At 38.7% G+C, this 22022-nt stretch overlaps 1 protein-coding gene across 1 annotated transcript in view; it reads left to right on the forward strand.

Moving 5' to 3' along the window:
• Nucleotides 1-22022, forward strand: part of LOC136736558 (guanine nucleotide-binding protein G(i) subunit alpha-2) — an 86813-nt gene that overhangs the window by 57364 nt on the left and 7427 nt on the right. Inside the window, exons 2-7 of the mRNA XM_066698124.1 lie at nt 395-437; nt 4491-4632; nt 8964-9124; nt 16770-16898; nt 21074-21203; nt 21638-21791. Coding sequence (XP_066554221.1) covers nt 395-437; nt 4491-4632; nt 8964-9124; nt 16770-16898; nt 21074-21203; nt 21638-21791 — 759 coding nt within the window. The remainder of the gene's footprint in view (nt 1-394; nt 438-4490; nt 4633-8963; nt 9125-16769; nt 16899-21073; nt 21204-21637; nt 21792-22022) is intronic.

Consider the following 22022-nt stretch of genomic DNA (forward strand, 5'->3'; position numbering starts at 1 on the left):
TTTTTTTAAATCACAAGACAGATTTTTGAGCAGTTTACTAGTTGCACACCAGTTGTATGATTTGGCATGTCTGAGCTTTTTTTATTATTGGTTTTGGTACGGTGAAGCTAGATTTCCTATCTGTAGTCAAGTACATATTTTTGTTTAAGTCATACTGAACTCAAATATACAAATCAATCAGGGCTTTTCTGCTCAGTGAATTTTGTACAAACTGAAAGGTATTGATCACCAAACATCGAGTGGGTAAGAATACAATAAGTGCCAGGCTGAATTTAAACTAAATCTTAATGTGTTAACTGTCAGATGTGGGGCACCAGATGTATGCTGTAATTGTTTAAGTTAGTTGCTAAATAGGAGTGTATATTTTTAACCTCCGACTGTTGTTTCTCTCCAGGTGCTGGTGAGTCAGGCAAGAGCACCATTGTGAAGCAGATGAAGTAAGTACATGTCTTTCCTTTGTGGCCCTGTAGTTCGCGGCTATTCTAGTCCTTCATTTGTGCTTGAATTATAAGATCCAATCTCTGTCATTAGCCACATCCTGTTGGGAATCATTACCCTGGCCCCTGGTCATGTGGTTCTGGACACAGTGCTGCAGCTGAGGATATTTAGGATTTTTATAGCAATACTTTCAATATGTATTGTATTAGTTACTCATGAGCTACAGTGAATAAAAATGACCCTGACAGTAATAACTGCAATTCAGCTTTAAATATTTATTTTAAGGGTGCAGTGAGAAATCCTTAGCATATGTATGTGGTGTACAAAATAAAAAATGCTCAGTTCTAATATTTAAAAATAACAAAATACTTATTTAGGAAAAGGCTCCCATAATAATTCTAATAATACGTTTAAAAAATGGCCCAGCATGTGCGGGTTTTCATTTTATTGTGTCTGATACACTGTACCGCAGTAAAATTTACAACTCAATCCCAAAGGGCCTATTTCAACACGTACTGTGTTTGTGTGACCTTGAACTCCAAATTTTTCTTCAAACTAATCCTGATGTCTGCACTCTCGGTGATGCTGTCAACACTGCGATCACAGTGCTGTGGTGAGCGTCACTTCACCCAGACCTGCACCCGTAGCCCCGCTGTTCGCCAGTTCAAATTGCCTAATTATCCAGATTCCTCAGGACAAGTCAGGCTTTCAGTCCTCCTTTCATCAGCAAACACAGAAAGCCTTTCAAGGCTATGTAATTAATGTCAGTTCCTGAATCGCCCTGTAGAAATACAAATAAGTTTTGGTTGTCCACTGCAGCCCACTCCCATATGGTTTGTCTCTTCCTGCTCCTGAGAAAACATTCAGGGCCAAATGTTAGGAAGAATTACCCATATTTTTGCATTATTTAAATTCAGTTAAAAAATATTTGGGGTTTGTTAAGGGTCTTTACAATAGTTTTCACCCTTAGTAATCCAGTGTAACATATACAGTGAGTATTTGATCCCCTGCTGATTTTGTACGTTTGCCCACTGACAAAGAAATGATCAGTCTATAATTTTAATGGTAGGTGTATTTTAACAGTGAGAGACAGAATAACAACAAAAAAATCCAGAAAAACGCATTTCAAAAAAGTTATAAATTGATTTGCATGATAATGAGGGAAATAAGTATTTGACCCCTTCGACTTAGTACTTGGTGGCAAAACCCTTGTTGGCAATCACAGAGGTCAGACATTTCTTTTAGTTGGCCACCAGGTTTGCACACATCTCAGGAGGGATTTTGCCCCACTCCTCTTTGCAGATCCTCTCCAAGTCATTAAGGTTTCGAGGCTGACGTTTGGCAACTCGAACCTTCAGCTCCCTCCACAGATTTTCTATGGGATTAAGGTCTGGAGACTGGCTAGGCCACTCCAGGACCTTAATGTGCTTCTTCAACTCCTTTGTTGCCTTGGCTGTGTGTTTTGGGTCATTGTCATGCTGGAATACCCATCCACGACCCATTTTCAATGCCTTGGCTGAGGGAAGGAGGTTCTCACCCAAGATTTGACGGTACATGGCCCTGTCCATCGTCCCTTTGATGCGGTGCAGTTGTCCTGTCCCCTTAGCAGAAAAACACCCCCAAAGCATAATGTTTCCACCTCCATGTTTGACGGTGGGGATGGTGTTCTTGGGGTCATTCCTCCTCCTCCAAACACGGCGAGTTGAGTTGATGCCAAAGAGCTTGATTTTGGTCTCATCTGACCACAGCACTTCACCCAGTTCTCCTCTGAATCATTCAGATGTTCACTGGCAAACTTCAGACGGGCCTGTACATGTGCTTTCTTGAGCAGGGGGACCTTGCGGGTGCTGCCGGATTTCAGTCCTTCATGGCGTAGTGTGTTACCAATTGTTTTCTTGGTGACTATGGTCCCAGCTGCCTTGAGATCATTAACAAGATCCTCCCGTGTAGTTCTGGGCTGATTCCTCACCGTTCTCATGATCATTGAAACTCCACGAGGTGAGATCTTGCATGGAGCCCCAGACCGAGGGAGACTGACAGTTATTTTGTGTTTCTTCCATTTGCGAATAATCGCACCAACTGTTGTCACCTTCTCACCAAGCTGCTTGGCGATGGTCTTGTAGCCCATTCCAGCCTTGTGTAGGTCTACAATCTTGTCCCTGACATCCTTGGACAGCTCTTTGGTCTTGACCATGGTGGAGAGTTTGAAATCTGATTGATTGATTGCTTCTGTGGACATGTGTCTTTTATACAGGTAACAAGCTGAGATTAGGAGCACTCCCTTTAAGAGAGTGCTCCTAATCTCAGCTCGTTACCTGTATAAAAGACACCTGGGAGCCAGAAATCTTGCTGATTGATAGGGGATCAAATACTTATTTCCCTCATTAACATGCAAATCAATTTATAACTTTTTTGAAATGCGTTTTTCAGGATTTTGTTGTTGTTCTCCTGTCTCTCACTGTTAAAATACACCTACCATTAAAATGATAGACTGATCATTTCTTTGTCAGTGGGCAAACGTACAAAATCAGCAGGGGATCAAATACTTTTTTCCCTCACTGTATGTCTTATACTGAGGTGATGGGATTATATATTTTTGTCAGTCTTGTTAACGGTCTGATATAAATGTGTTACACGTCGGCTATTAAGGGTTAAGAGACGAATGTTGTCTGGATGTTTACAATAGACACAAATTACACAGATTACAAAAGCAGTGCTAATTACACACAGGCTTGGGGAATGCTGTATTTTTAGGACTAGATCTTGCCCTTTTAGAGAACATGTGGGATAGACGGTTGTTGTTTTTTTCCTCCACGTTTTATTAAATATTTATACTAACATCAGCTGCCCTCCGTTCTCAGCGCCAGTCTACATTCCAGCACTGCACTCTGACCCGCTGGGCCTGTATTTCTGTCTGTCTTATCTTTTATGACTGGGCCAGCCAGCAATACACCCTGCCTGCCAGACCTCTCTGCCCCTCTCCTCTCCCCAGTAACAAACACCCCCTCCAAATCTTCACTCAGACAAAATAAGAAAAGGCTGGCATGCTGTGTTCTCTGTGCTGTTTACTGGTTGGTTCAGCATCATGATAAAATGAAGGGCTTGTCATCCTCATGTTAATAGAAAGGATCATCTGATGACACTGATGACCTATAAACAGGATACGGTAGCTGGCAGTGCAAGGCTTTAACCATAACCTGCCAAGTGTGATCACAAATAATTGCTGTTTTCCTAAAATCAAAACTAAACAGTGAACTTAACCTTGAACTTAAATCACATTGTATCACTTGTTTGTTGTCCATTAAAAGTCTATACAGTTGGAACATCATGCAACACGCTATGGGCTGATTTCACAGGCAAATTAGCACTAGTCATGGACTACCCTATTTTATTTTAGTAGTAGTCCTAGTCTAGTGCTAATCGAGGTCTGTGAAAGCAGCCGTTTAATTGTGCGAATATTGAGTCATTTAAGTAAATCTTTACACTCAATAAAGGAAACTGCTCTTGAGTCTAGTCTTGCTAACCAACTTCCTCTTTGCAGCAGCCCTTGTTTTAAAGTTTATGAACACTATTGTGTTGTCTTACTCTGAGGCAGGCAGGCTGGGCGTTACCGAAGCTAATGGAAATCTGGATCTTGTCATTTCAATTTAATTATACATACCAATTTATGTTTCTATCTTTTAATACTGGGAAATCTTAGCAATCTTTGCAGTTAGAGGTTAGCATTTGAACGTTAAGACAAACAACAATAGCATGTTTTTATTATTATTTTTCTAAATTGAAAATGCTAGTCATATGTTTAAAATCCAATGTTTGAAAAACACATTTAAAAAAACTGTCCTACTTCAATGCTGTAACACAGGAAATGTGTCAATCTAAAGCAGTTTGCAGAATATCCTCCCTTTTTTTCGATACTTTCTATAACATGTTTTTTATCTTCAAATAACTGTGTTATCATCACAGGCTATAGGGTATTACATGGCCATATACTGATGGAGTTCAGATGACTGTCATCCCTGGAGTCTAATGTGTGTATTATTCTTCCTCACCAGGATTATTCACGAAGATGGCTACTCAGAAGATGAGTGCAGACAGTACAGAGCCGTGGTCTATAGCAACACCATTCAGTCCATTATGGCTATTATCAAAGCCATGTCCAATCTCAAAATAGACTATGGAGAGTCTTCCAGAGCGGTAAGTTGTCCAAAGAGGTCACTGCACCTCTGAAGGGGGGGGGGGGGCATTGCTCCAGTGCCCTCTGCAGCAGATTTTCCTTGATATCGGGTCAGTCGGCAAAGATTAGATTTAATACAGGGCTAAATACTTTATGTAAAGCCTAAAGTGATTGATTAACTGGATAACTTGCCTATAATTTATGGCTGCTTTTGTTTTCAAAAATGTGTGGATTATTTGCTTATGTTGTTTAATCCCTGCCCCTTGCTTTCTGTTAATTCAGGAAACTTTGTTAGCTGGTCAATATGTTTTCACATCCCTGAGGTGCCTTCCTTCAAGCTGTGATGGCACTCACTAAATCTAACTTTAAACTTGGCTGCAACTGACAAATGCTCATGCTGGGGCTGCTTCCATCTGCACATAAGCATCTTTCATACTCCAGTAGACACTAAATATGTCTGCTGGAATGATGATGATTTAGATTAATTAGCACAAGGTTGAATTCTTGTAGTAAAACCATCCCTGTGGAAGAGCTTTATCAGCATGTTAGAGTACAAGATCTTTTATCTGAATTCGCCATGCACTTTATAGTTAACAACACTGGGTGTGTTTGTGTATACACACACACACAGGCTATATATATGTGTATATATAGCTTATACATATGTAAGCAAGTGGAAACATCTTGATTGATAAAGGCTGATAATGATTATATATAGATCTGTATATCTATAGATATAGATATGGATATAGATAGATAGATAAATGAACCCCATCTACAGAGCTCACCTTACCTGTTTCTTCTCCATCAGTGGGAACTCTTTAGTAGATGATAAATGTAAGAGATCTAAACACGGGTTAACCGGGCTGTGCTTCCTCACTCTGCGTCAAGCTGATAGTATTGATCAAACCTTCAGAGTCTTCAGAGCCCCAAGGAAGAGCAGCTGGCCACGTAAGACAGTTTGCTTTACTGCAAACTTCCAGTAACCAGATAACATGCAACTAATCCCATTGGCTGCAAGCATACAAAAAGTTATACTCTTGTCTCTTTAGCAATATCTTTGCTAATTGTCAAAGAAAAAGGTTCTAAAGCCACAATCAATAAATAGATGGACAGTCTTTCCACTTAAATTTAATATTGTGATAGATTAGGTTATGAAGAAATACATACAACATGTGTGTGTGTGTGTGTATAATATATAGTTGTTTAAATTGTCTTTCTTTGAAATTGCACATTGATGGAACACATTTGTGCTATTAAATCACACATAATGTGCTTTCTGTTCAAAGGGAATTGTCTTTTTTGTTGTTTATGCTTTTCTTATTGTCACCTCCAGTACCTCACCTTGTCTCACATAACATTGTTCAAACCCCTCAACAACAGATTGGTCATTGTAACTATGATTGGGAACATAAGGGAGGACTGTTTAAGTTTTGTTATGACACATAATAGAATCAAATTTTGTGATTTAATAGCAGAACCATGTTCAACTGATATTTGTCGCTTTAGAGAAAGACTTCAAAGAAAAAATAATTGGAACTCTCAGTTCTCCCCATATCTAACAGGATTGTGCAAATTGTTTTTTGTTTTTGGTAGTGTTTTGTTTTAGGCAGCATCTTTATTTAATTGTATTCAAAAAGGAATTTTATCCAAAGGGCCTTCCACTTTCTAGATGTGAAGAACCCCCCCGAGATCCACACTATATGCATCTCACTGCTGTCTAAAATTCATAGAACCAAATGTATTTTCTAACCAGTCCGATTCATTGTCCTTATCAGATATCACCAATGACCTGACTCATTAAAACATTTCCCTTCATCTTTTCAAATTATTTTGTGTTGTTTTTTAAAATGGTCAAATCACAATATTGGTACCCTTTAAGCAAAACAGTCTGTATAAAATAAACAGCCCATTGATGAACTATACTTTATTCTAAAGATATTGGAAAATTATATTATTTTACACTAATACCATTTTAATCAGTAATATATATTTTTCTTAAACATATAATTTTGACACAACTAAAGCTTCTTATAAATTAAAAAATAAATCTGGATTAACATTCTACTCTTTTTACTTTTTACTCTAATCTCAGTCTTAATTGAATGTGTTGTGGCCTTCCATGGCTTCCTGTGGCTTCCTTTTTTTTTTTTTTCCAGCGGTGCCAATTATTTTTGAGGTGACTGTATATGAATTAAATAGTGTAGTATTTCTGAGAGGCTTCATCTTAAAGGGTTTTGTTTAGTGTTGCAAATCTGAACTAACTCTCTGTTCTGCAGTAACTTTTACATATCGATGTTTGCTTTTGTTTTTTCTCAATATTTCCCCTCTTGTTGCAGTTGATTTGCAATCACTAGATCTAAATCTTTAATTAGTGCAGTTGTACTTTAGGTTGGCAGCTTTTTTCATCTACTATTTACCACCTGCCCAGGCGATGGGTCAAAATTGCTTCCATTTATCTGGTAGTCCTTTTCACTGCTACAGAAAAAAAAATATCTGCAGGGCTCAATTATTGTTTTCAACAATCTGCTCTGAACTTAGTAGGAAACGGAGACAAACAAAAATGAAACTAGATTTTCAGTTAACTATCCAGGTGTAATGTATATTATTACACTTTAAGTTTGACCCTTCAGTTATGGGAATGGTTGTATATTTTTGTTCCTACTCTCTATTATCTTTGCAGAGCAAGCAAAAAACATTGCTTTTTGCATAATCATTCAAACTCTTGCTTAATTAACATGCAAGGTAGGCTTTTTAATTAATATTTTTAATGGCTACGTGAGCAATATTTGCTCTAGGGAATCATATTAAGGTAGCAGAATAAAAGAGAACATTTGTTCTCTGAAGTACCTGCCATCTTCAACAACAGGCACTTATTTAGGGATAAAATGTGTATTATTTTGTATTAAGACACCTTTTTTAACTTCAAACTGTCCCATAAAGCACTCTATATGAGAATTGCTACCATATTAAGTGTTCTTTGAATTATACATGTTGTGTTTCCCATTTGTTGGTCTATCTTGTATATAATTTACTACCAAACAGTGATGAGATGTTCTATAAGACTGCTGGTTACAATACCTTATGTTTTTCCAAAATACATTGAGTGAGAAAGAATTAAGAAGTGAGACCAAAATGAAATGAATGATTTGCCATAATTGATGATGCTTTCAAATTAGCATATTACAGCAAATCACAAGAATGAAAGTCACGTGATGAATAAAAAAACAGTATAGTGTCCAATATTATAGGGAGAGGAAGCTTTGACTGTGCTCATGTCATTATCTTAAAACACCTAGCTGACACGCACCTTTTGACTCAGTCTAGTCATTCTTCCAAACCCCTACAGCCTTGAGCTGCCATTAGCACGTAAGGAGTTAATTAATATCCATATTTATCTAAGGAGAGATGGTAACCTTGAGCTAGTTAAAATTAATCTTGTTTGCCCTCTTATAAACTCCTCTGTTAGTTTTTAACTGAAGAGACAGGCAAGCAATCAGTCTCCAATATAACAAGCAGATGTGTCAGAGATCATTGCTCAGCTGACAGCTTCTCATGACACCATGTGTCCAGGACCACTGACCTCAAAGACGAGCCAGGTGTCACTTAGACTTGGCACTGAACACACCTGCTATGATGCACCTTCTCTGTTCTCCCTGGAATTATTCAGTATGGCGTTTAATTACAGAGTGATATATGGTAATTATTTTGAAGGATTCTTGTGAAAGTGACCTACTTTTTGTAAATGGGGTGGACAATATTAAATCAAATCTGTTGTTACTCATTTTTAAGTTTTCTTTTTTTTAATATCAGCACAATGCAATCGTGAATAATTAAAAAAATCCATGGGAGACTAGCAGTGGCTTCATGGCTAGAATGTCTTTGAGTCTTGTGTACAGGATTGTATCTACAGGAGCTGAAAATCTGATTAAAACCCTAAATATGCTATTGAACTTTAACATCATCTCAATAGAAACAGGTGAGCAGCACAGTAAGCTTTCAAAGTGTCTTCAGGGAGCACTTTTAATACAGACCAGTAAAGCCCTTGTTATTGTTGAGTGAGCCATCTGCATTGGAAGTTGTAATGTTTGAAACATACTGGTTAGCAGTGATTCCAGTGAGAACTGGGATGACTGCTGTCCTCTCTGAATCATGTTAAGTGAGGTATTCTCCATTCAAAAGCACAGCCCTAGAATGACTGGATTATTGTTGCTTGTGGATGCACCAACCACGGACCTGTGACTGCAGCATTTGGGTTGAGGCAACTTAATGCAGCCCAGGTGCACTGTGCCCTTTCTTTGTGCCAGTTCCTGTTCCTGTGTAAACCTTGCTGTGTGTCGCCCCCCTACAGGATGACGCCCGCCAACTCTTTGCCCTGGCCAGTGCTGCAGAAGAACAGGGTATCTTGCCTGAAGACCTGGCCAATGTCATTCGCAGACTGTGGGCAGACAGCGGGGTACAGGGTTGCTTTACCCGCTCCAGAGAGTACCAGCTCAATGACTCCGCCGCCTAGTGAGTACTCCTCCTTGATCCCTTTTGTACAAGAAAATGTGTCTTTATATCGTTGTACTTTTTAAAGTGAATGTTCGGTCAGAAAAGACAATTTGCAAGCTCAGGCAGAAGGGGAGAAGAGATTATTGGTGACACTATATTTGGAAATTCCCCTCACTAAATTATAAACTCTGGCATTGCTGAGGGCTTTATCTGTCAGGGATACTATTGAGGTAATGCAGAGCTATCGGCTGAAACTGTCATAGCTGTATGAATTTTACAGGGAGTCTCAGATATAGTAAATAACCCACTGATGAAATATTAGTCTCCAGAGCTTTTAAAAAGTTTTCTTGGCGTTATCTGCCCAACAGCACATGACATACCAACTGGCTGAGATGAGAGAGAATCACATCTCTGCTCATTTTGGATGGAATAAATGGCCTGCCCAATAGAAGTCACCAATCTGTTGCAACACCAAACATAAATGTGATATTAGATTACATTGTACATCCACACAAAGCAAAACGCACAAATGCAAAAAGGAATCGCAACAGTTCTGGCCTGGATGCTTTATTGATCGAGCAAGAGTTCAAAATCAGCAGCATGCCTTTTGTGCATAGACAAGCAGGTAATATATTGGTTAAGGAAAGTACTTCGGGAAAGCAAAAACAATCAATACACGTACAGTTTAACTATTGTGATTTTGGCTTCTTCTATATTCCCACACACTGCGTTGTGCTTTCTCTGTCACTGGGATTTTACATTTGGTCACTATGATGTTAGTGCACCTTCCTTTCACCATATATTTATTATTTTCCTCTTTAACACCACGATATCCCTTCAAATTCTGTTTGAAGTGAACCTGAACTATTATCCTTGATAGTAGTCCTGCAGCTAGAAAATTGTCTCCTGGAGTCACATGACGGGCCTTCTCCAATTTACCATTAAAGCATCCTAGGTGAACGTTTGCTCATTCATCCTGTTGGTGGGAAAGCTGTGCATCTCTTCCCTGCTCCCCAATAGCTCAGGTCCATTCTCTTTGATGTCCATGAAAGCTTTTCTCCCAATCCCCTTTAAATTGAGTCTGCTTTACTTCAATTCAAGCCTTCAATTACGATCGCTTGTATTTATGGCTGAAACTTCCTGTGTACTTTTTTTTTTTGCATCACCTTTAGTATCTGTTTGAGATTAAAAGGTTGATAAATGACTACTTTGTCATGGAGGTAGGTCCCAGGATCCATGGCATTTGTCACTTGCACTACAGTTGATTTAAGGCTGGTCTCATATTTCTGTACATGTAATATATTTTCAGTAACATTAGTATGGTATGCCCTTAGGTCCAGGGTTTAAAAATAGTCATCAGTGCTTTAGTGATATTTTTTTATTCTTTTCATATATTAATGAGTTGGTGTGTAATGAAACTCTTGGCAGTGTATTTCAAAGAAAATTTTTGGCTGTCTTGCCAGGTAGCAGTCCTCACACAGTGCTTTGCAATGACGAAAACACAACTCCCAGCACAGAGTGGTTTCACTTGGATTTTAACGTGATCTTAAGCAGCCACAGAGCAGAACATCAAGGAACTGCATGCTCTGATACAGACATAAGTGCTAGTCATTGCACTGACCCTATAGCTAAGACAGCTGTGTAATCTTGTTTACCACCGTTTTTGCCAAATGAAGCCTACACTGCATTATCTTTTTATTACCTCTGTAATTTCCTAATCTGTACTTTAAAAACACAGCCAAACATTGCATTGTGAAGAGACCATGCCATCACAGCATCATCTTTTGCCTGAAAAGGCACACTTTCTCCCCACCAAACACTGATGAAGTGTGTGGGTGTTGTTCAAAGCAGACATGTTTTGTCTAATGTTTGCAGATTCTCAGTACACGGTTAACCTCTGCTGATTGGACACCAGCCTCGTACGTCTCAAGAATCTGTTTTCACACTTTCTAGTGCCTCTGGCTACAGCAGTATAAACAAAAAACATTGGAAAGACATCTACATTCTGTCATAAACTGAGTTTAAATAAGTTTCTAAACTAGTAATATTTTCATGTCTTTGATGGAAATTATTTGTGTGTTTATTTGAGATATTAATTTGTATTGAAGTGTAAAAAAAAAAAATTGCAAGATTTCAAGGTTACATCCTTTAACCCTGTCTGCTGCTAAAGTCTGCTACATCACAAACGCACACAAACACACACACGCACGCACGCACACACACACACACACCTGCACCTGCACTGCCAGTTTCAAGAGCTCGGGAGCTAGATGCAGGCCCATCTGTTGTTGGAGAAGACGCATTGTTTTTGAAAGGCACCAACTGCAATATGTTAGAGTGGTCACCTGGAAATGGAAAAAAACTGCTTTCATTTACCCTTTTTCCCCTAGGAAACTGCCAAATTACATTAATGATTTACCTTAACAGGCATAGATTCCTTTATGAAAAAGTATTGTCCAGTATACTTGAAGTATACAATTAAGTTTGACACAATACACACATTTATATTTAAATATAAATGTAAATCATAAGTTATATCATGTAGTTTACCTGTACTTGTTTTATTTCATTCAATAGCTTTGGTGCGATTCTTGTTTATATTACGATGAAAATGTAGAATAAAATGTGTATATGTTGCGACTAGATCTTAAACTATGAAATTGTTTTTGTATGTACTAATTCAGAAGTATTGTTTGTAAGTATTAAAGGGTTAATGTGGGACAGGGCAACGTTTGGAACAACAGAGGAGGACTTTGACCAGAATCATTTTATAATGGAGGGAAATATGAGAAGATTAAAGGAAGGAGACAGTCTTTTTGATGCAACCTCTGTCTGTGTTGATGAGAGTAAGGGAGAAGGGAGAAGTGTAGGGCTCCAAATGAATTAATTTATAAGTTGTTTTTGTGCGTGTTTTGAATTTTATTTAATATGGTCGGATTAAGTACACACATTTATCAGTAATAAATAATGCAAGCATCTATGCATCATAGGTATAAATGTATTCTTCAAGTCAGGACATGTATACTTTATTCCACAAAACTATAATCAGTCTGCTCTGTAATGTTTGTATCCCCACCGCTCCCTCCCCCACTTAATTAATGATTAGAATATGCATAAAAAAGGGAACCGTATCTTCACTAAAATATACTGTTGCTAATGTATTGGTTTTCAGCCAAGATGATGCATCATACACTTGATGAATCAGTTTGACACTATAGCACTTGTTTGGCGATCACAGTGGAAGGGGTGGGGGGGGGGATAAAACCAGCTGTCTTTATTTTTCAAAGCTATAATCTTTATCTCACAGCAAAGTAATGCTTGTACCCCACACTAGTATATAGCTCCGGAGGCACTCCATGCTAAGATACCTTTACCTTCAGTTCTTCACACTTGCATGGGAAGTTAAAAACTCTTCTCTTCCTCTGTTTTCACACTGTGTGCCTCATGAACAATGCGTTCCACCCCACGGGTTCAGTGCTATCATTGTGGGAGGTCGAGTTTTGTATGAAACATGTGAACAGTAAATCTGTTTCTAGCAATTATAACTCTAATGGTTACCACAATCTTATTAATTAGAGTTAGAGATCTCCCAGTTGGAGCTTCACATTTCCCCCCGGTTGACCCAGAGGCCCTGTTCTTCAGCTGGCCTTGGCCACATGAGCTTTAGTACATGTCAGGGCCTGTATCTGTGCAGCGGCAGATTCTGGACCTCCTGGGGAAACCCAGGGAGGCTGTGATGTCACTTCTCAGGATTATTGGAGTAATTAGATCGACAAATTCCCAACTTGTTAACGAATTTTGTTGTTTTTGTAATTGGGAGATATTTTCCAGTTGTAGATCAGTCGGGTTAGGGCTGAAGTGGCAGGCAGAATATAAGTCAGTAATACAATATGCAGTACTGCATCTTTTGCTTCTGTTTATCACAGTAACAACAGGTATGAGCATGACAATGATTTGTCATCTCTTCCTGGGGGCTTAGTGATTTGTTTTATTATTTAAAACAAACATATATCATACATTTGTATGTAGTAACCAAATTCTGAAAACACCTTGATAAAGATTATTACAACTGACGCCTAGGCAAGGTGTAAGCCAAAAGATGATTTCCATTAATACTGCATTAGCACTAAAACAAATATAGTGTAGCCGCTCCACAGAATTTAATAACTTTTTTTAATACACTATCCACTTTCCCCATTAGATTCCTGGCATCACTGTCTATATTTGTATCACAGTTTTTTGGGTCACAACAGCTTAATGCATTCATCTGTCTGGCACTTTTTTAATTTAATTTTAATCACAACTAAACTGTGACAGCTGGCTGCCTCAGCCTTTCCTTACACTTTAACAATATCAAGTTTATTTTCTTTAGTCTAAGTTAGATCAAAAGTCAAAAACAATAGCTTTTAAGTGATGGAGAGAGAGAAAAAAATAGCACAAACTTTTTCCCTGTAAAGCTATTTGAAATTCAAAATAAAACATCATATTCTGAAATCATTTAATTCATCCTCCTGATAAAATCAAAATTAGTAATTTAAGCCAATCATTGGGGTAGGCTCAGTGGAATTCAAATGAGGCAGTTTAACAGCTTAACAGTGAAATTCAAAGTAATTTTTGCAAATTGAAATTAAAGTGTCATGCCGGGATCAGCTCCGGCTTCCCCGCAACCCTCACCAGGATAGGCGGTTTCAAAATTGGATGGATGGATGTAAATTAAAGTGTAGCAATGCACTCCTTAAGTACAATGTATGGTTAAATACCAGTATTTTTTACTCTTTCAAAAGTATCCTTTAATATCCATCTCTCTGTATGTATAGATATATTTATTTATATTTTGTTTTGTGTTGTTGTTGTGCTCCTCTGGTAGCTGCCTTATGCAGTTGCATTTTATGAGGACATTTTTATGTATTGGTTTTGTTAGTTTTTTTTATATTTTATTAAGAACATTTGCTCCATTCATGTCTGTCCCCTCCTTTATTTTGACATGCTGTCCCTGTAGCCTGTCTCTGGTCTGAGCACACTGCACAGAGCTGTCACTCTGGCAGCCACCTGCTGATGAGAGGTCCTTGTGTCTCCCTGAGTGCCTGTCTTTACCCAGTCACCCAAGACCTAGAGCTGCCAGCTGCACACGGCACATATAGACTCTAGCTTGAGGATCTGAGAGTGCTTTTTGCATTTTCATACATTTAAAAAGATGTAAATTGGTCTATACTAGAGAGTGGGGACATGGCCCTGTTCTTGGGCAAAGGTTAAGGAGGACTGACTAAACCTATTTTTGGGCACAAATGTGACCCTGGCATTCACTGCACCTTGAAGAGTGCATTAAATGCAATGTCGTAACATAAGACATGTATATATTTTATGCTGATTTTGTGTTTGTAACTGATTGTTGTAATAGAGATTGTTGTTCACACAAAATATTCATACAAAAGACACTTACGTAATGTTTTTCCAGCTGTTGGGAATCTTTTTAAATTTCCATTCTCTGATAGAGATCTGATATTACGTCTGTGAGATAATTCTAGATTTGAGCTTGGCCCTGCGCTGAGCTCTTGGAGATTTTTCTAAAATGGAAAAACTTCAAAATCCTAAACATAGTTGTCTACCCTTCTCTATGTGAGTATAATATCTCTTTTAAATTAAAAATAATGTAAAATATAATGTCCATGCTTGGGTGCTTTAGGACAGTCTTTTGAATTACTGAAATTAATCTCTCCTACATGAATTCCTCAAGCTCTCTTGATCACAGACTACCTGCTCTGTAATTGATTAATAGAATAGCAAGTGTCTGGTTTCCAGGCCCTATCTTTGTAATATAATCATATACATAAAATCAATGAAAGTAAGTAAAACACAACGTCTTTAAGAGCTGTAAGAAAAATGTTCTTTTGGAAATTTTATTTATTTATGTATGTATGTATTTATTAGCAGATGCCCTTATCCAGGGTGACTTTTACAAAATGTCCAAAAGAAAACAACCATCCAGTTTTACCCTTAAACAACCCTTACCCAAGTTTTATTTGGGATGAATTGATGCCTGTGAATACTCTGAACCATGCTGTTTGATATGAGTTTTCTTCAAAATCACAGTTCCTAGTTTGAAACCATGCGAGAAACCCTCTTATAGGGAAATAATTTTTTTTTTTTTTAATGTACCATAATGCCAACCAGATCGTACAGTAATTCATGTTCTGTGGTAGGTTACCCAGTGTGCATAGCAAATAACCACCTGGTTAATACATAGTAAACACAAATAGCATGGATATTGTGAGCTGTGCAACTGGCTGACCGAGGTCACGTGGCTGTGAGTTATGAGTGTTCTTGCCACAATGTGGAGTCCTGTGACCGAGTGGTACCATGCTGGTTGGCGGTGAGTGACAGTGCACTTTGACATCATTGGTAGGGCTACTTTTAATTATTTGTGCTTTGATTCATCATTCATTTGAAACATTCTTTTAACTCTGTATGTATCACCAGCATAAGGAGTTTCAATGCTGGAAAAATATTCAAAATCTTATTGAACAACAGTTGCTTTGTCTTATTGAAGGGAAATCAATCCACAGAGCACCATGACATTCGTTTTGGCTGAAGTGCAAATGCAGCCCAAAATGATTATCATACTGTGGCTGATGTCTTATCTTTACTGTAATTCCCCCAAGTATTGTGCGTCTTAAAAATCCCTAACTCTGTCAGGTGGTTGTATACCACTTTTTTGATTATAAACTGAATACATTTATGTGAGGTGGCTCCCTGTCACCTGCACCCCCAAAATAATGAAGATGTATTTAAAGGGATCTTCAGCATCCTGGCCAAGCATCGAGAGCATCTTGCTGCCACGGAGATGCTGCTGCTCCCATCTCCCTCCTGCTTCTAACAAACAAACAATCTGAAAAGGTCAGGGAGCAGAACTGCACAGAGCAGCAGGGCTGTCCCTCCGAGCTCTTCAGTCACAGGCCCTTGATTAAAGACGAGCCCCTCTCTCAGGGCCGCATGAGGTCTGCCAGTGTGTTTGGAAAAATAACAGATTTCATTGCTGATTAATCTAATTATAAACCAAAAGGTCACTTCTAATTGGCAGTGTTTTAAGAGGGTGGGAGGTGGGTGTGTTCTCTACAAAGCTTATGCAGATCCAGCTTTTAAAACACTATGATCCTTATTTGTATGTTGGGTAAGGGACAGAAATTTTGCAGACGTCTTTATTTTAGCAAACCAGCAGTCTGTCTTGTATCATCAAGTTGAGAATATTAAACACGTCAGCTGCTGTTTATGAATCATACCTAATAATACAAAAAAGCAACTGTCAACAAAGCATCTTTCCTGTTGAGAGAGAGAAACAGGAATGGGATGGGTTGTCTCTCCCACCCAAAAAGTTTTAAACATGTTTAGTCTTCTCTCAGTATAAATGAATGGCTGCCTTAAGAACATGCTGTACATGATGAGATACTTGGTTTCATTTAGCCTATTTCCTGTCTGACATGGGGGAAAAGCATTGGTAACAAGATTCATGTTTTCAATTGATTTTCAGTAACATATAAATGTATATTTTGAAGGTGCACTGGGTCTCTACACATTTATTTTTTCTTGAATCGCTTTAGGACCTGCATGACATATTAAATGGTGCAGAGTATGATTTAAAGAGCTTTGTCTCTGTGCCCTTTTGCAGTTACCTGAATGACCTGGAGAGAATAGCCAGACCAGACTACATTCCCACCCAGCAGGATGTACTGCGGACACGAGTGAAGACTACAGGCATCGTGGAAACGCACTTTACCTTCAAAGACCTGCATTTCAAGTGAGTGACTTTCCTGTTTCAGATCCGTACCTTTCTTCGCATCTGCATAGCGGGTCGACTCGAGGCAAGCTTGGAAGACACTCGGGTGGTGCTTGTTTGAAGAAATTTATTCAGGATCCAAGTATAAATCACTAAAGGAGTATGCTAGACGTTTCTTGAAAATGTTGCTTTGTTGTGAAACTGGTGCAAGCAAATCAAACCAAACCTTATCCATCATGATATATTAAACAGCTCTGGGAGAATTTCTGTTTTGTGGTTTAGTTGTGCCAGAAAAATGTTATTTTGTAATGTGTTTGAAGAGCTGTACTTATCATGCATTAGTATTTCTGCAGTGAAAACATTTACCCTGTTATCACAGCTGTCCAGGAAAGCAGTGCTTGGGTTTTGCTGTGCATGACCTGTAGGTCACAAACAAGCAGCGGCAGAGTAAACGTTATCTTGCTACTTGGGCTCCTTCACATCGGTGTCTGTTGAGCTTTGCATTATGAGTTGAAGAATGATGCAAGGCCTTACTGCTCAAGCCAGATCTCGGCAAACATTTATATACTGTAGCCCTTCCTGTAAACTGAGCTCTTTATCTGTGTGTCTGGAGCATAACAGGCAAGCACAGCAGCCCTTGTCCTTGACTACCTGCCCACCCCTGGCCGTCAGGTGCCCAGTATGTTGATGTGTTATGGTGTCTCACAGTGCAGAGTTAGTTCTCGATTTCTATATCCACTGGCTTTGTTTGATTTGTTACATTTAGGAGAACCCGACTAGTGCTCAGCTGAGCTGACACATTCTCTTTTAGAAAACTCAGACCTGTAATGGGCTGCGCAGAGCTCGTAAATCTAGGATCCCTACACTCAGTTTACACAACACAAGAATGAGGACCCAAGGGGAGGCCTGGCACTGAACTCTGCAGAAAAAACAACCTTGACAGCCACTTCATCACTGAATGGTAGTGACTGGTGGACCAAAGTAAATAAACTAGTCTATGAACTAGTGCATGCTAACAGTGCAGAATATATCCGTTTATATAAATGGGCCAGTCTCACTGCAAATTAGCAGTACCAGTAATATTACAGTAGACAGACAGCTAACAGCTAACTGCTATAGAAAATATCCTGGGCAGTGGCATGTGACCCAGGGGAATGCAGATCAGGGGTTTCATATTTGAAGGCATTCCAAATTTATGGAGAAGCCAGGGAGTGATTGGACCAGCTCATTGAGATGCCCATTGGCGGACTACCAACACTGCCTGATTTAAGCAGTCTTAAGTAGCAATCTAAAATGTAACCCACTCTCTGCTAACCACACAGTAATGGCTCATTTAGCTTTGAAGCAGGGTTGTTACTCACGGACCTACAGTTTTTCTCTTGAGATGGAAACAGTCAGGATGAAAATCAAGCGAATTCCTCCGTCAAAAACAAAGCAATAATCAGTTATTGTTCTTTAAAATGCCAAAGAGACTAATCATAATTAGGGACTCGGAAGAGTAGAGAGAATAGTTTTACTTAGAAATGTATTAGTACTCTGAAGTGCTATACAGTGCTGTGATGTAACCGCTTAGGTGTTTAGAGGGAAGATCTTGCTTGTTTTCTCTACTTACTGACCTTAATGTTATAGCCTGCTCTTTGTTGACAACCTTCAAACTTGTAAAACAGATTTACCACACATCTTACACCACAAGGACACTTGAACTCAGCCAGGTTACTTATTACCAAGCTGATGTTATGTACTTTTCCCATGGACTGCTTCCTCCAAATTAAGATCACCAATTAGGTGGTTTCTGTTGCATGGGAGCAGGAATGTTAATGGGTAAGAATATATAATATTAAAGTGTTCTGTAGAAGACTGATAAAATGGAAGTTAAATTTCTCAAAAAAATGACACAGCATTTTAATGAATACATTTAATTAAATTGTAGGGATAAGAGATTTAAAAAAAAATGGGTATGTTTTTGGGTCACAGTTACGTTAAAGTTAAAGAAAACATCTTGGTATCCAGGTGTCATAAGACTGACTTGACTATATACTGTGACACACACGAGATGCATCGTGTTTAAATGAATAATACATGGTGACACCTGATGTATAAATTACCTTAATACTGTTATCATGTTGGCTGTGTAGTTACAACCATGGCAATACAATTGTATGAAAATGCCAACAAATGCCACTGAAATGACAACATCCGTGTCAACGGCAGACATTCACAACTGACAAATAAAAAGATAACCGTCCTTTAAGAAAAAAGAAAAAGAAAAATAAGTTGAAATGCAAACCAGCTAGTAAAGGCACATGACTTTATTCACATGACCTTGAAGCCAAGTTCTCATTAGTTCAGTGTTCGGCTCTCAGTTGTGTGTAGTAAATACTGCTTGACTTTTGTTCCACAGTTATATTAGGAATCTCTTGCTTGTTCACTAAAGAAGACAAAATGTCTGGAGGATTTAAAATAAAACTTCCATAGAAAAGCATATAAAGAATCCAGAAAGGTCAGTGCAATTAGTCTAGGAGAGTTCCAAGCTGCTCTGTCATGGATCTTTAGTACAGCAGAGCTTAATAACCACCTCACTTCTTAGGGCTTTATTGATGCCCTCAGCTAGCTTTCCCTTACAACCGTTTGTATGAATAATTACCTTTTTCTCAGAAGCACAGTATACTTTGCTGGCAGTCCCAGGTGTCTCTGCTATTAAATGGACAAAGAGGGGGAAACTCCCTACTTGAACTTCGGCTTTCTTGCAATCCAGCTTTATTCTTGTGATGGTACTGAGGTACTTTGAGGGCAAAGATTTGTGATTGATAATACATTTGTGTTGTTGTTGTTTTAATCTATCTGTGCCCCTCGTGGAATGTAATATGAAAAGGAAACCTGGTTCTCACTTGATTAATTTCACTCAGTGTCTGTATTTCTCTCCATCACCCTTGTCGTTCGCTCTTAAATTGGTAAACCCAGTATCCATTCAAAAATCGGTGGCTGTGCGGTGACTTTGGAATTCCCCGTTATGTTTTTTCCACTCCACCAATTCTCCGTCTGCATTTTTTTCCGGGAAGAATTTTCTTGCTGTGCTTCACTGCGCTTTTGTTTAATCATTATTCCTCGAACTTGCCCAGCACTTTTTCAAACTGTCGAATTCTCTCTTGTGGGGAATCTTTGTATTTCTAGTTTTACATGTGATAAGAAGCTGTTTTCACCAGGTAATAGCTGTACAAAACCTGTGTCGTGCGTCAGCCTAGTCCTTCCACCAACATGTAGAAGCTCATTATGTTAAATTCCACTTCCTGCAGAAGTGATGTAGAATGATGGTGTGGGCCTGAAAGTTTAACTAGCCATCACATTTCCAATCCATTAGGGATCGTCCCATTGCAATATTGAGACGAGCGAGACTGCAGGCAGCCTCGCTGGTCCTAATTGGTGCAAGCTGGCTAAAGCAAGCTGAGTTAATGGGGAGGAGAGGTGTCCAAGCTTATCACTGCGCTTGTCAAAAGAATAGCAGGAGCTGGTCTCCCAAAGGACCCTAAAACTCTCACTGCTCAAGCTCCGCAAGAAAAGGGACCTCTTTTGAATCGAGTTTTTGTTCCTAAGCCTGTTATAAATATGTGCAAATATGAATGACTCACGAGGGCCACCTTACATAACACAGTGCTCCCAGCAGCATCAGGGCTCACTAATAACTCCTCAGCAAAGCTTATTGTTCCTGCAGGACTGTACTCGACTGCTTTCACTGCGAGCTACAGGAAGATGGGGAAATAATTATTCTGAACATACGCTCAAATGATACGCTACCGGGGCCCAATTTAAATCGCATGCTACCACTCAAACCCTGAAGAACTGCATTTCTTTCGCAGTTCTTCAAACCCCAACTTAGATTTGTACAAGAAGGTATTAGAAGAAGATTAAAGAAAATGAAGATGCCTTTTTTCTTCATCTTGGCATCAGCTAAGCACCAAAGAATATCTACACCTTAAAAGATGTGTTGACCACAGTAGAGCATGTACAACTTAAAATGCTCAGACCACTCAGATACAACCTATCCTTGTTTTGTCAGGTGTAAGCTCAATATTTTGTTTTCAGTGATATTCTATTGTGTTTGTGTGTGTGTTTCCTGGATTGTGTCTTAAAAGCAAAATGTAAAAGGTTTGGTATCAAGATATGCATGTCACCTCCATCTCTCACTGCTTTTTACTCAGGATGTTTGATGTTGGTGGTCAGAGATCTGAGAGAAAGAAGTGGATCCACTGTTTTGAGGGGGTGACCGCCATAATCTTCTGTGTGGCGCTGAGTGCATATGACCTGGTCTTGGCTGAGGATGAGGAGATGGTAAGGAAAATGCATCCACAAGTTCTCCTATGCCTCTGTTTGGAGGTGCTCCACAGTTTTTAGCTGCTAGGTTTATTAATTTTATTTAACTGAGGCCAAATCTTAGCTTGTTGAAAAATCTTTTAAAATACAAATTCAGTTTCTGTATCCATGATATGTATTAGACAAAAAATGTTTCACTGTTTCATTAAAAATATAGATCTCTATGTAACCATACAATATATTTTCATTTGTATAAAAATCAATAGTACATTATAATGAAACCTAGTATTTAGTTCTTTCTTTTTACTCTTTTTCATAATAGCAAAACAGAAATGCCCGCTTGTGGCCATGAGATGTAAATGTCTTTTTGTTTTCCTGTCTTTAAGAGAAAAGAAGAATCTAAACTTGAATTCATTCCTGATTAATCATTGAACTATCTTTCCCTCTTTCAGAACCGGATGCACGAGAGCATGAAGCTGTTTGACAGCATCTGCAACAATAAGTGGTTCACTGAGACCTCCATCATCCTCTTCCTCAACAAGAAGGACCTGTTTGAGGAGAAGATCACACGCAGCCCCCTGTCTATCTGCTTCCCCGAATACTCAGGTACCGCACCTGGCCCTGGCATCGTGTGGACGTTATTCTAGCCTTTAGTTCCAAATATTGGGCAACAAAGCTTTACTCAGAAATAGTGATATAAAAGCCTTGACTTGTTGGTGAGAATCCATACATTACATTACCTTTTTTGTTAAAATAAATAAATAAATAAATAAATAAAATATGATAATATATCATTAATATAATAATTTAAAATATTAATAGTGAATCCAAAATGTA

This window comes from Amia ocellicauda, chromosome 3 (assembly GCF_036373705.1).
Source record: "Amia ocellicauda isolate fAmiCal2 chromosome 3, fAmiCal2.hap1, whole genome shotgun sequence".
Classification (NCBI taxonomy): domain Eukaryota; kingdom Metazoa; phylum Chordata; class Actinopteri; order Amiiformes; family Amiidae; genus Amia; species Amia ocellicauda.